General features: G+C 40.2%; 1 protein-coding gene across 1 annotated transcript in view; it reads left to right on the forward strand.

Annotated features, from left to right (window-relative positions):
• Positions 1-13734: 13734 nt before the first annotated feature.
• Positions 13735-16123, forward strand: part of LOC139753478 (ribosome biogenesis protein BMS1 homolog) — a 71213-nt gene continuing 68824 nt past the window's right edge. The window contains exons 1-3 of the mRNA XM_071670036.1: positions 13735-13876; positions 14206-14401; positions 15430-15620. Coding sequence (XP_071526137.1) covers positions 14226-14401; positions 15430-15620 — 367 coding nt within the window. The 5' untranslated portion in view covers positions 13735-13876; positions 14206-14225. The remainder of the gene's footprint in view (positions 13877-14205; positions 14402-15429; positions 15621-16123) is intronic.

The following is a 16123-nucleotide window of genomic DNA, read 5'->3' on the forward strand; positions in this document are numbered from 1 at the left end:
AACACAGAGTTTCCCTTTTCTTTTTATTCTCAATGTTTCCTTTGCTTCCTTAAGAACTCGAATTCTCTCCGCCAACTCTACTCCATTCTGCTCTCTCTCTCTCTCTCTCTCTCTCTCTCTCTCTCTCTCTCTCTCTCTCTCTCTCTCTCTCTCTCTCTCTCTCTCTCTCCTCGGCACATCTCACTACCTGCCCCCGACGTGGGCCAAAACTTTGACAAGATCCATAGTTAATGTGACGGAAAATGTCGATTATGTGAGGCTCCGGCTGGCTTATACAAGGCCGTCCAGGGACCCCCAAGTTTGGTTTGCTGATGTGAGTTACGAGACCACTGGTACGCTCTCTCTCTCTCTCTCTCTCTCTCTCTCTCTCTCTCTCTCTCTCTCTCTCTCTCTCTCTCTCTCTCTCTCTCTCTTTGAGAGGGTGAGAGAGAAAGAGAGAGAAAGTGGAAGAGTGGGGGGAAGTGGCGAAAAGGAAGAGAGGTGGACAAAGAGAAGGGTCTCGGGTGTAGTATGACGAAGCCAGAAAGCAGGTGTTGATGAAGATGAAAACAGAGAAGATGAAGGATAAGCGTAGGTGGCGGAATGGGAGAGGAACAAAAAAATACTTTAAGAAAATGAAAGGAGACAGATAGACTACGGATAAAGACAGACTTGTGGAAGGGGAAGTAAGATGAAGGGAGGATGAAGCGATTGGAGTATAATGAAGGGATAGAATGAGAAAGGAGACTGTGTGGTGGGTAGGATGGAATAAAGGATAGTTTAAGCAAAGGATGAGTAGGTGGGATGGAGAGGAAAATGGTATGGAAGGGAGGGAGTGGCTCTGGAAGAACTTAAGGGAAAGGGAAGAGGACAGGATGCATCTATGGAAACATAGAAGGAAAAGATGAGGATACGAAGAAGAGAATCAGGAGGGAGAGAGAGAGAGAGAGAGAGAGAGAGAGAGAGAGAGAGAGAGAGAGAGAGAGAGAGAGATGTATACGTCAGAATGAAGTCTACAGTAAGCAGGTCAGTTTAAAGACAGGACCAATGTAGATCAAGGCATCTCTGAGCCAGGTCACTAATGGGTTAGGTCAGATGTGTGGCTGGGTCATCGTAACATCGGGTCAATATTTCACACACACAAAAAAAGGCTAGACAGTGGTCACCATTGACTTGGAAAACACTAAATTAATGACAAGGCTTCCTCATTCCGAGGCCATAGCAAAGTTTACGTCAAGGCTCACGTCGGCGCTTGGTTACATCACCACACCACACTTCTTTACCACGCTAGTCTATCTTCAAGCCAGGTCGGAGGCACGCCTGGTCAGAACTCTACCTGTCGAACATCACACGGTCGGACAAGAGACCCAGGCAGGGGCGTGGGGTGTGGGGTGTTGGGGGGGAAAACCTGGGAGGTAATGGATTTCTGTTGCCTAAGATAACAGACCATTGTTGCGGGCCCGTAAACAGATTCCTCCCCAAACAAAGCCACGCTCCGGATACAAAGGTCTATTTGTGCTCTCGGGAAATGAGATTTTCACCCATAAAGGTTTCTTTACTGTCCTGTTATTTCTCTTCTTACTGTATTGGTGTCAGTAGGTGTATTTCTACCATTCCCTTTCTCCACTTCAAAAAATACAGCTGCATGTTCTTAAGTCACTATTGGTAGTCTTTTGTTTGCTTCCATTTGAATACATTCCAAACACAGATGCAAATCAGTGAGAATAATCAGGCAGATAGTATAGGCAGGATGCCTTAGTATTGTTCAAATATACTCGATACACACGCAAGGTTTGCCGACATACTCCGAACGTGTTCGACAAAACATTACCATACGAACACACAAGTCAACCAGGAAACTCCAGAAGCATTTATATCAAGCTGGATGACCACAGAATATGATACTTGTCCGGTGATGTACTTCACATCATTCGTCATTATCAGAAAATATGACAATGTATCACCTTCAACTTTCGTTTAAAAAAACGACCGTGGATAAGAAAATAAAAAGAAAGTCTCGAGACACTACCGTTCGAAGCTGTACCGAGCCCTTTGTCACCGACTACAGTCCTGGGGCACGCCCAGTCAAGGCTGTACTCAGCCTTCTGTCTCGACAGGCAGAGAGACATAGAGCTCGGCACAGCTTCGACCAGGCGTGTTCCGGAGCTTCGGGCGTATACCAGAACTTTTGTCCGCGACTATGAGTCCCTTCTCAGTCTTACAGTCAGACCTGGTGCTAGTGTTGTAGTACTGGAACCCAGTGTGATTCTGCTTTTTTTTCACTTACAACGATGCATCGCATAGTTACAGGTGTCTGGTAGTTTCTCTCGCTATATGTACTTCCATTATGTGTCTTTAAGCTACAGGAAATTCTGTTCTTTCCTTCAAACAAAAGGGATTGATTCTCAGACTCATGAAGTACAATGACTACGAACGATCCTTGCTTCATCTTTTGTGATTCGATACACTTAGTTGATTCATCTGTTTCACTAGTCATTGCTCTTCTCTGATTCATGTTGTTCAAAAGTTCGTGTGATTAATTTGCTCACATAACTCATTGGTCCATATGATTCACTTCTTATAGGGCTCAACTCTTTTACAAGACTCCTTTATCCATTCGTAAAGTGAATTGCTTCACTCTCTTGATTCATGTAACTGGTTTCTTGTTCGGAATGATTCACTCATTTACTCCAAACCAACTCTGTAACTTCAATTATTTCAATTAACACTCGTGACTTCCCACAAGAACTCCATGCTGATTCCACTTGAACAGAGAATTATACATTTTCCATTGTCTTGTGATGTCGTCAAGAGACGTTGCTAGAATATAACATGTATCACAGTTTCCAATTACATGTCGTCATGCGTCTCTCACACCGACGCCCGAGCGGAAAGCGACCCGTGATCGATATCTTAAAAGTCCGCGTTGTCAACCAGTCCCTCTTCTTTTATTCGTGCCGAAATCATTCGAAGCTCATAAGCATCCATTCACGGTGGCAAGTCTTCCCTGCACGCGCGGTGGAGGGAGGGAGTTGTGGGGAGACACTCGCTCGCTCCTGGATCTGATAACTCGAAGAAAAACAAGTTGCATGTGAACCCATTGGCTGAACTGTGTGGGTCTGGCATTGACAGCTGTGCGGCAGCTCCCGACTTCACTGAGGCGTCCTCCTCCAGACTCTGGCTGGGAGGAAATGAAAGAGAGTTTTCCACACCCGTCTGTAGACTTTTAGGTGTCTTTTGATAAGTGTGCATGTCGTCGAGCTCAGCTAATTAGAGGGATCTCTTTCCCCGAGCGGTCTAGGTGTACGAGGAGTGTTCTTATTAGTCGCTGACAAAAAGGAACGCGAGGAACAATACCTTCGTTTTCTTTCTTTTTTTTCCAAATAATCAAGATACCTCAAGCTGAGCCTCAAAGACATCAGAGACTGAAAAACAGATTCTTTCAGAGTCTTTGACGAAGAAAATGAAGATGATGATGATGATGATGATGATGATGGTGATGATAATGATGATGATAAACACACAACCCTTTGTACTTCTCAAGGGGACAGTTGAAGTAGAGAAGATACGCCATGTCATTGTTCTCCAGCCATGACACTGTGAGGACACTGGATTCATGATATAAACCAGACATCCTTCGCCTAAAAGGCGAATACATTTACAGATACATATACATGAACTACATATATAAAAAGAAACACCAGATTTATGTATATGCAAGTTCTCATACACATATATGAATATGAACCAGAGAAGACATCACCATACGAGAGTATCTCATAAAGACTGTAATCGTGTTCGATTGACGAGGAATATATCTCTTGCATACCTGCAGCGTATCACGTTATGACCCCCAGTGCTTTGAGACACCACGAGAAGGAGAGGGGAAAGATGGTAAACAATCACAAGGACGGAAAAATATTAAGAATTTCAAAGCTTTTTAAAATGCGCTTCGGTGCCCCCTGCAGGAATAGAAAACGTTGGACATAACCGAAGAAGAGCGGGGTTGATGAGGTTAAACGTGCCTGGAAACCCCAAGGGAACGGACGTGAGAGACAAACTGTCAAGACGTGTCTGTCTGTGTCTGTGCCTCTCTGTCCTCCATCTGTCTCAACCTGTCTATCTGTCCTCCATCTCTCTCGAACCCCATCTGTCTGTCTCTCTGTCCTCACTGAGTCTTGCCCTGTCTGTCTGTGCCTCTCTCTGTCCTCCATCTGTCTCAACCCGTCTACCTGTCCTCCATCTCTCTCGACTCCCATCTGTCTGTCTCTCTGTCCGTTACCCCTTGAGTCTTGACATGTCTGTCTACCTTTCGTCCTAAAGCGTCTTTCCATTTTTCCACCCACGGTTATCTGTCTTTTAGCCGATCTATATATATGGCGGAATTATATCTGTAGCCCAGCAATGGCTTTCTTCAGCAGCTGAGGATGAAAAAGAATTATCTGGAGTGCCAAGCGAGCAAAACACTGCTGCTAAGAACTGCCCTTCCTTGACTTGATGAAAAGAGCAGATAAATGATGCTATATATGGTACACAAAGAGGGTAGGGTTTCTCTCTCGTAAACTTCGTTATATATATATAAGAAAGATATAGAGTCGTAAACCTGACTATACCATCGGTGTCTCTCGACCATATCCACTCATCAGATATAGCTGCTATTTGTACAGATGATTCATATTCTTCTGGTATTCGTAGATCTATAGTCCAAGTATGATTCACATCATATACTGGGAGAAAAAAAAAAAGATATAGTGCATAGAGATGATAAAGATTGGTAATAAAAACAGGCAACTCTGGTATGAGTAGGGATGAGTGATGCTTGATAACCTCATCTCACGTCCTCACCAGCAACCAACACTAGCGTCTCTACAGACAGTTCCATCTCAAATCATAGAAAAAAAAACACTGATAAAAAGAAAACTTCCTGGGAAAAAAAAAAAACACACATAGTTTACCTCCATTTTTAGCATCTCAAAGAAACCGAGTGACTCATAGAGTAAGAAATGTTTTGCAATGAACAAGCCAAGGTGGTATGGCCATGTACAACGAATGGATGACCTATATAGAGTTCACTAAGACTTATTCGAACTGGACTATCCTGAAGGAGGGTGTCCCGTTGGACTTCCTACAATAAGGTAGCCTGAAGGAAGAATCAAAGAGGCTCGCTTAGACGAGGAGGAAAGACAGTGGAAGAAGTGGAGGAAAACGGAGAGGTCCAAGACTTTAGGGGATGGAGGTGGCCGTGCTGGAGGCTGGCTGGCGGGCGGTGAGTGAGGGAGGAGGAAGAGGAGCTGAGGAGTGAGGGTGAAATGGCGATTAATGAGTGGGAAAAAAAAAAGGTATGGGAGCAGAGGTGTGAGTTTTGGGAACCAGGAGTTGAGGGGAGTTATGGGGCTAGGGAGGGGGGAGTTATGGGGCTGAGGGGGGTGTGGGGGGGGAAAGCCATAACATCGATAACTCACGAGTGAGTATTTTACTATGATAATGGCGTCCAATTAATTGTAATGATGATTATAAATACCGGTTACCACCAGTGCCGCGATATACATTTTTTTTTTCCACTCGCTCTGACGCTAGATTATTCATTCGCCAGTCATAACCGTCGCTATCCTGGCATTTATTTTATTGGTGGGTTTTATAGGTCGTTTAGGAAGGGTGGTATATGTGCGTGTGTGTGTGTGTGTGTGTGTGTGTGTGTGTGTGTCACAGTGGATCTGGTATATATGTGTGTGTCTTGGGGAGGCTGGTATATATATATGTGTGTGTGTCTGTGGCGTAGGGAGGGTGGTATACATGTGAGTGTATCATAGTGATGGTGGTATATGTGTGTGTATGCCATTGGGGATGGTATGTGTGTGTGTGTGTGTGTGTGTGTGTGTGTGTGTGTGTGTCATATGGTGGGTTCATTTAGTAAGTAGGGCAACACGTCTCGCCCGTTTGTCCTTTTATCTCATCCCACATTTTGCATCCCAGTTTGACCCACTCCAGCGGCGCTGTCGAGCTCTGGGCACGAAGGCTCTCTCTCTCTCTCTCTCTCTCTCTCTCTCTCTCTCTCTCTCTCTCTCTCTCTCTCTCTCTCTCTCTCTCTCTCTCTCCATAATTTTTGGTCATATATATATATATATATATATATATATATATATATATATATATATATATATATATATATATATATATATATATATATATATATATATATATATATATCCCTTCACTCCGTCCACAGCTAATTAATCCTAACTGTTACAAGTCTCCTCTTTCAACTCTTTATGGTGTAAATACCACCATCCTCATAATATACACCAATACCCAACATGTTTTAGCATCATATCATGTAAGAGAATCATACACATACTCGACACCATGACCCAAGCGTGTCTGAATCCGCTCAGAGAGATGCTAATTTTTTTCTATCGATTATGGTAATTCAGTAAGCCTCCGCTAATTATGACCTGTGCTTGACAAACACTGATGAATGAGCCTTAATTTACCCTAATGGATGTTTGCATTATACACGTTTTCGGACGTGGGTAATGAGGGTGCTCATTTAGGTCAAGTGAAGGGATTATTATGTTGGTGGACGAAGGTGGGCAACCCTTTATTCCTCAGCCCCCACAGCAGACAAAGTCAGCCCCATAGCAAAGTCAGCCCCCACAGCAGACAAAGTCAGCCCCCACAGTAGACAAAGTCAGCCCCCACAGTAGACAAAGTCAGCCACCACAGTAGACAAAGTCAGCCCCCACAGCAGACAAGGTCAGCCCTCACAGTAGACAAAGTCAGCCCTCAAGTAGACAAAGTCAGCCCCCACAGTAGACAACGTCAGCCCCCACAGCAGACAAAGTCAGCCCTCACAGTAGACAAAGTCAGCCCCCATAGTAGACAACGTCAGCCCCCACAGCAAACGAGACCCATCATCCCCTTGGTTGCCCATTTCACCAAAATGTCCAAAAGACAAAGTTTTCGAACCACGTTTCGGGCGCAGAAAAATTTAGTTTTTTATTACTTCGCGAACATTTTGGGGACGTGAGCCCTGCTGTATGTGTGTGATGGGGGTTTACCGGGAGAGGTCAGGCCTGGTACTGGTTTACCGGCAGGGTCTACTATTGGGTATACCTGGGATGGTGTACTGGGAGAGGTGTTGGTGGAGAGAGAATGGGTAGCTATAAACAAGTAAACCAGGAGGAATGGAGGTTTGGCAGATGTGAGTGATGTAAAACCCACTCCCTCCCTCCCTCACTCCCTCTCTCCCTCCTCCTCCTCCTCCTACATCCCTACTCTTTCATCCCTCCCACCTCCCTCATCACCTCACTCCCTTATCATATATTCATAACTTCATTCCAAAGTGGGAAATACGAATATATATATATATATATATATATATATATATATATATATATATATATATATATATATATATATATATATATATATATATATATATTTATATATATATAAAACTTCCATAAACCATGCTTAACTTAGTTTTAAACCAGCAGTAAAGACGTCCCCCAGGCTTTCAAAGAAAAAATTTTATAGTTTACTTCGCCTTTGGCGACACATGTCCTTTTTCGGAGCCATTTCCCCCTGAACAGACAAGACTTGCCTCCACCCCCATGAATCCTGCATACCAAGTTGCACATCAATCGGTTCAGGAGCCCTCGAGAGGAAAGCCTTTTTGGACAAATTTTTGCGAAAAACACGGTCCGTCAAGATGGCGCTCAAGGTTGTTGACGATCAACCTCCACCCCTTTTTGATAAATAGACATGTGATGTTTTCAAGTCGCGTGGAGTTAGAAGCGTCAAGGGGACGCCAACCCCTTGAAGTGCAAATGTGGGGATCATATAATGATCATAAGAGAAATAAAGACTAAGGAACGGCGATCTAAACAGTATAGTATCTCCTGAATGCTTCGTAGGGCTGAAGAGTCTGTGCTCCAGAAACCAGCGTCATCCACTTCGTTGTTTGTGGAGAACATGAGCTCTGTTCTTTAAAGTCTAGACAATATCTTACTGGCTATTTTCGACAGTATATCTGGGAGCTCACAGAGAACAGCGGCATCCGGAGTATTGATTATTCTACACCTAGCTCAGAAATGTAGAAAGAAGAAAAATATGGAGGGGGAAAAAATCACTGCCTTTGTCAACCTTGGCTGACTGTGAGTTGTCCAAGACTCTGAGTTGTCCAAGCATCTCATCGTCGGTCGGTCACGAGAATCGTCGCTGAGTCTTTGAGTCATCCATGTTCCTTGAGCGTCGGTCGGTCATGGGAATGTTTGCTTACTCCTCAAAGTCGTCCTTGAGCCTCCGGCTTACATCGTGTGTAGAGAGTAGCACATTTAATCAGGCTAACAGCGTAGACGAAAAAAGAATGTGTTTTTAATCCCGGTAAATGGTGAGCTTGTTGTATCCTAAACTTTGTGTATATATATATATATATATATATATATATATATATATATATATATATATATATATATATATATATATATATATATATGTATATTTCTTTTCTTTCAAACTATTCGCCATTTCCCGCATTAGCAAGGTAGCGTTAAGAACAGAGGACTGGGCCTCTGAGGGAATATCCTCACCTGGCCCCCTTCTCTGTTCCTTCTCTTGGAAAGTTAAAAAAAAAAAAAAAAAAACAAGAGGGGAGGATTTCCAGCCCCCTGCTCCCTCCCCTTTTAGCCTTTTAGTCGCCTTCTACGACACGCAGGGAATACGTGGGAAGTATTCTTTCTCCCCTATCCCCAGGGATAATATATATATATATATATATATATATATATATATATATATATATATATATATATCCCTGGGGATAGGGGAGAAAGAATACTTCCCACGTATTCCCTGCGTGTCGTAGAAGGCGACTAAAAGGGGAGGGAGCGGGTGGCTGGAAATCCTCCCCTCTCTTGTTTTTTTTTTTTTTGTAATTTTCCAAAAGAAGGAACAGAGAAGGGGGCCAGGTGAGGATATTCCCTCACAGGCCCAGTTCTCTGTTCTTAACGCTACCTCGCTAACGCGGGAAATGGCGAATAGTATGAAAAAAAAAAAAAAAAAAAAAAAAAAAAAAAAATATATATATATATATATATATATATATATATATATATATATATATATATATATATATATATATATATATATATATATATATATATATGCGAGAACTCATTACAATAAATTCTGGGTAAGCATGTCATTATGGTGATAAGGTACATTTTGGCGATCGGAACAAGACACAGATCATTGGCTCTCTCTCTCTCTCTCTCTCTCTCTCTCTCTCTCTCTCTCTCTCTCTCTCTCTCTCTCTCTCTCTCTCTCTCTAAAACTTTACGTGCCACGAATTTCATAAAAAAAATGTGAGCCCCCTTTCAGAAAAGTTGTGAATAAAATTGTTACGGCTATTGAATATTCTTCTTAATTGCTACTTTACTTATCCGATTGGTTAGAGTTTGTTCAGATTCCTCTATACTTTGCTTGCTCTCCAGTTTCACAGCATCACTGCATGGAGATACCCCCAGAAAACCTCGTCCAATCTGGCATTGTTCAAGTCCTGTGGTGTTATGGCACTGCTGAATCTTACGAGACCATGGCAACTTTTGAGGCCAGTGGTACTATGGCACTATTGACTCCAATATTACTATGGCACTACTGACTCCACTTTTACTATGGCACTATTGACTCCAATGTTACTATGGCACTATTGACCCCAATGGTACTATGGCACTGTTGACTCCAATGTTACTATGGCACTATTGACTCCAATGGTACTATGGCACTGTTGACTCATGATGCTGTAGCACTGTTGAGTCCTGTGGCATAATGGCACTGTTGAGTCGTATGGAATTGTGGCACTGTTGAGTTCTATGGTATTATGGCACTGTAGAGTCGTATGGCTCTATTGCACTGTTGAATCCTACCCAAAGATTGTATCGAGGCAATTTTCCCTCTTTCATTCCCTCCCCTTTGAAACCAGGTTGGGCCAGAGCACAGCTATTCCAAGACAGCTGTAATAAGATTATTGCAATTGTGTGAAGGACTCTGAAAGATGGGTTGGGTCGCGAGACCATCCCAGACAGTGGTGTGTTATCTAGGGTATGGCAGGTAGGGCAGGTGCCCTGGGCGCCACTTGAAGGGGAGGGCGCCACGCAACAGGTTTGTTTTTATGGCATATTTTACCCGAGTGACATTTCTAACAGTTTGGTTCCGTGAGATGAAAAAAAGAAACTCGCCTACTTTTCAACTATAGTAATATGTTGCTACTATAAGTTGCATTACCGCTTCTACGTTAATATTTTGATCAAATATTACAACACCATATTTGCATTCAGAATGAAAAATACTTCTTATAACGAGTTTTTAAAAGGAAATTTAATTTTTTGAGAAATGTACCGAAAGTTGAAGGTAATAGTTCAGGGTATTTTTTGGCTCCAAAAAACTTTTGTTTTAAGAGTGAAAGATACAATATTCAAACAGTTCTATACTTGCAATAATCATGGAAAATATATCATAATGTTCTCAGGTACCGATACATACCCAGTGAATACGATGCAAAGGAGCAGAAAATATTTTAAAACTTACCTCAATTAACAGCATAAATGAGTGTCATAAAGTAGACTAAACGATATTTTAAAACCAGATATGTATTCAACATGAGAAATACTTCTTATGATGAGTTTTCAAAGGAAATCTATTTTTCTGAGAAAAATGCCAAAAATTAAAGGGTATTTTTTTAGCTCCAAAAATTTTTTGTCTTAAAATTGAAAGATAAGATATCTAAACACTTCTGTACTTGAAATACTCATGGAAAATATATCATAATGCTCTTAGTCTCCGTTACATACCCAGCAAATATGATGCAAAGGAACAGAAAATATTTTGAAATTGACTTCATTTAACAACTTAATGAATGTCATAAAGACGACTAAACGATATTTTAACACCAGATTTGTATTCAGCATGAAAAATATTTCTTATAATGAGTTTTCGAAGAAAATCTATATTTCTGAGAAAATTCCCAAAAATTGAAGGTAATAATAGTTTTTAAGAATTTATACAAACTTAAGTTAGGCCGAACCCTTCAACAGTTTATAATAACACTGTATATATTTAATAATAGTCTTTAAGAATTTATACAAACTTAAGTTTGGCCTAACCCTTCAACAGTTTATAATTACACTGTATGTATTTATATATATACATCCACTGTATGTACATTTCAATCAAACCACGGGTGCAATCTCAGTGCTTGCCATAGGCGCTATTTTCCCCTAGATGTGCCCTTGACCCGGGACCTGCTACACCTCCTGGCTCAAAAGAAATATCGTGATATCAGCGTAGATCTATGATGAGTAGTCACTCGATGGCAAGCTAGAAAAGCTATTAACCTTTTCGAATAAGCCGGTATGACATTAGTTATAATGCCATGACCTTTGACCTGACGCCTGCTCAGGTTAAAGGCCAGACCTTCATGATCAAGGGCGGTAACATCATGCAAGGTTTTAAATTCTCCCCTGCAGCCTCCTACTGATAAGGGCCAGCCATATATCTTTATATATATATATATATATATATATATATATATATATATATATATATATATATATATATATATATATATATATATATATATATATATATATATATATATATTCCTATGAGTCCACGGGGAAAATGAAACACGATAAGTTCCCAAGTGCACTTTCGTGTAATAATCATTTTATCAGGGGAGACACAAGAAATATAAGTCAGTTAATATACATCGAAGACATGAAGCTAGGACGCCAAATGGCGTCACTCACAATGATCCCATGTGGAGGGAAGACTCATTCCTCCCTCAAAGGACATGAACTTGTTCACAGCATGAGACACAGCGGGTGGCAATTTGCAGAGCCGAAGTAGAAGGTCGAAGTCGTTTCATTTCGTGGCTCCCCGAGGACACTGTAGATCGAAGAAAGGAAACAGGAACACAGCAAGCACATGTAGCCGACCAAAATAGGAGCATAACATTTGTGCAAAATAACAAGTACAAAAGAAATACGAAAGAATTGTTATATCTTTATATGCGTTTTGGAAAATCTTGGAAAGAAGTAGGAGAGAGCGAATATAGCAAAAGGATCTTAAAAATTAGTTCAAGTATTTACTACAGCCTAGGGCACGTCAGAACACCGGGAAATGAGAAAAAACATATATAGGGAGGGGCTGTTGAAAGACAAGGCCTTCCGATACACGACTGGACAGGACTAAAGTACGAGAGAAAATGGAAAAGTAGATAGGGGTAACAATATCAAAGTACTAACAGAAATATACCTTGTAGATTATAGCCATGGACTATTTCATATCTTATTCAAATCTATTGAAAATCAATATCTTCATCAATATTTTCATGTTTTGATACAACACCAAAGACAAATATCATAGAAATTTAAAAAGAATGGCAACTACATAAACAGCAACTGTGAGGAGTGACAGTGGATTATTTAAGTTTGTCTCATCTTAGTAAAACAAATAACATTTTATTGACATGGTATCTAAACCAACCCTGGCTGTCGATATCCGAGATTAGAATTGTCAAAACAGCTAGATATACTGTGCATGGGAAAGGTAGAAGATCTGATCAGGTCTATGAAGAGGCTATCGCAAACAGGTCACATATATAACCACTATAGGGGAGCTATGAGCCTAAAAACTCGATCTGTGTCAATAAACGCCTGACAATACAAATAGGCTCTTTAAATTAGTTTTTGATATAAATTTTGGCTCTCTGCCGATGGCACAACACTTTTACTCCTATATAGAATCCCTTTGTCCTCTATAACATGATTAGCTGCGAACTACGCAAACTACTGCTTTTATTTTCCATCCATCCCGACCTGTATAAACCATAATCCATACATCAGATGGGAACTTTCATACTTTGTCCAGTATTGGTGGCGTTAGAAGCACAGTTAAAGTAATTTGTAAAGCACTGAGAAGTTCTTAGGGGGCGCGTGGATGACATTTTTTTAAGATATGGTCAAGAAGAACTGGAAGTTGAATTGATCAAGAAGATATGTACTAGTCGTACCGTCGAAGGTACAGAGTTAAAACGGCGGAAGAGATCGATAGATGCAGTGAAAGAATCGATTAGTAGTAGGAACCTTGCAAATGAGGAGGGCAGAGGAATAACTGGAATCATTTTGTTTATGGAGATGTGATGAATGGAGACGTTGGTCTTCTTTGAAAAATCACCTTAGTTCTTTGTATCATCACCCATTTGTATATGTAATGAGGAAAATTCACATTCTAGGGGCTCCATCTTTTATTCTTTTTTTTTCAGCTGTTACCATTGGATTGACTCGACCATAGAAAACTTACTTTGTTTTCAAGTATTCACTTTAATTTAAATCTGCTCATCCGTGTATAATATAGATTAATTTTGCTTACAACGGAATGTCTAAAGACATTCATGGAAACTACAGTAAACCCAGCTTTCACGGTTCCAGTGCTTGTAGATATCCGCGGGATCCGTTTACTGTTCAGGAGACGTTCCTAAGTGAATTAAAGTCACTTGGTTAGCGTAGACACTTATGTTTCACTTCAATACACTAAACGTGTACCGAAGATGAGTAAAAAAAATGCATTTGATCTACCCCATGTGAATAGGAATAGATCTAGATTAGATACTTACATATAGAGTAAAGCAATTTTAGTCTCTCCGCTGCATGTTCGCTGAGCATTTTCTGCGCTCATTTGTAGTATGGTTTGGTCGCTGGAAGTGTTTAACAACACGTGAGTTGTTGTATCAATAGTTTATCTTAACTCATAGGAAGGATATAGTATTTCACCTCATCATTATAATGTCAAGACGGATGTTATTGAATGCTGACTGTTGAGTGATCTATTCTATAAGGTAGGGAACATAAGAATTTTAGTGTAAGAACTGCTGGACAATGTAGAGGTAAACAGTCTGTTTTATAATCTGTTTATGTTTGCTTTTACAGATTTTGCAGTTGCTACTTAGGAAGAAATAATATCTAGGCAAATTTTTAAACTGTTACCTTGTATGAGTATGTTCATATATAGAAATACTTTTCTCAGAGTTAAGCAGCAAATTTGATGTGGACCAAATTAGTTTTATGTGCAAATTAATCACATTACCATTATATTTACCTGTAATTAATTGCTTTGTATAATCAGATTGAATTTTCACAACTTATGTTTTCCTGTAAATTTTTTCAGTAAGAAAGACAGCCGTTAAAATGGGTGAAGAGATTGATTTTGACAAGAACAAGAGCCACAGCCACCGACATGCAGGACGTAAAGCAGAAAAAAAGGCTGCTAAGAACAAACATGTCCAGGATTTAACAGCTCAGCAGCGCAATCCTAAGGCTTTTACTTTTAAGTCAGCAGTCAAAGCTCAAAAGAAATTTGTAAGGTAAGGATGATGGCTTACTTTTCTTATTCAATTTAAGGGATCACCAGTTTGCCAAAGGATATTGATGTGACATCCACATTCATTTCTAAGCAGTGCAAGGCTTTAATGAAAAATTTGCAAAAAAAAAAAAAAAAAAAAAGGAAAAGTAATCCAAAATGCAGTTTGAGTTTAGTAATAGATTTTAGCATATTTATATTTAGGTCATTCATAATCACACAAGTTCATAAAATGTTCATAAATTTAAGGTGAGAATTGGGCTTTCCTCCATAGAAAGGTATGTGCCAACCATCTTGAAGCACAGGTGGAAGAAATATAGCACTCAGAAGCGAAATACCAAAAATGGAATGGCAGCCAGGAAGAGTAAGAGAATATCTTTCTCTAAAGGTAGCTGTGTTAATAAAGGAGGTTGCTGGTGCTCATATTGTTAGAAACGCTATTTTCAGCAAACAGGTGTACAATTGATCACTCTGAGAACATCATGATAAACCTTAATTACCCCATGATAAACCTTATCTGTGTGATGCTTTTCAAAAATAAATGGGAAGTGGACAGTGTTTTTTTGTGGAAACTGGTATAGGTAGTTGATCACAAAAGTATATTGTCTGCTGCCAGATTTGTTGACCAGTTTGAACTAGATTAATGTACTTTTGGGCTTTCTAAATGAGATTTGGGTAAGTTGGGTCACTTTCCTTGAATATTACAGGGAAGTTGGATTAAATGTATATGAATATGGTATCAACGCAATTCATTATTCCATATCCTATTTCTGCATTGCCATAATGTCACTGAATTCCTGTTCTACTCATAGCATTTTTCCCCCTATACTCTGTATGTTTCACAGTCCTTCACTATATGTATGTAATTACCAAATCAAGAAGTGCATAACTTACTCTTTCTGGATATTTTTCAACTAACAATGTCACAGTGACTGTGGTCTATTCCATGCTGGTGTGAAATACTGCAAGTATTTCATTTTTACATGAGTGATCTCTCATGCAGAGTAACATGCTGCTTGATTTTAATTGCAGGTCCCAAGATATCAAATCCAAGAAACATCACATACCTGTTGTTGATCGCACACCATTAGAGCCACCACCTGTTATTGTTGCAGTAGTGGGTGGACCAAGAGTTGGCAAATCAACCCTTATGCGATGCTTGATAAAAAATTACACTAACCAGAAGTTTTCTGAGATTTGTGGACCTGTCACCATTGTCGCAGGTAAAGTATATTGTTTTATGTGTATTGAACTGATGACTGCTGACATAAGTGAAATATGATGTAATCATTGAGCTTTTGAATGTCATAAGATAATTATAATTATAATTATGCGGAAGATGAAAGCCGGCAAGGCAGCAGGTTTGGATGGTATTGCAGTGGAATTTATTAAAAAAGGGGGTGACTGTATTGTTGACTGGTTGGTAAGGTTATTTAATGTATGTATGACTCATGGTGAGGTGCCTGAGGATTGGCGGAATGCGTGCATAGTGCCGTTGTACAAAGGCAAAGGGGATAAGAGTGAGTGCTCAAATTACAGAGGTATAAGTTTGTTGAGTATTCCTGGTAAATTATATGGGAGGGTATTGATTGAGAGGGTGAAGGCATGTACAGAGCATCAGATTGGGGAAGAGCAGTGTGGTTTCAGAAGTGGTAGAGGATGTGTGGATCAGGTGTTTGCTTTGAAGAATGTATGTGAGAAATACTTAGAAAAGCAAATGGATTTG

The sequence above is a fragment of the Panulirus ornatus genome, chromosome 14, assembly GCF_036320965.1.
Source record: "Panulirus ornatus isolate Po-2019 chromosome 14, ASM3632096v1, whole genome shotgun sequence".
Taxonomy (NCBI): domain Eukaryota; kingdom Metazoa; phylum Arthropoda; class Malacostraca; order Decapoda; family Palinuridae; genus Panulirus; species Panulirus ornatus.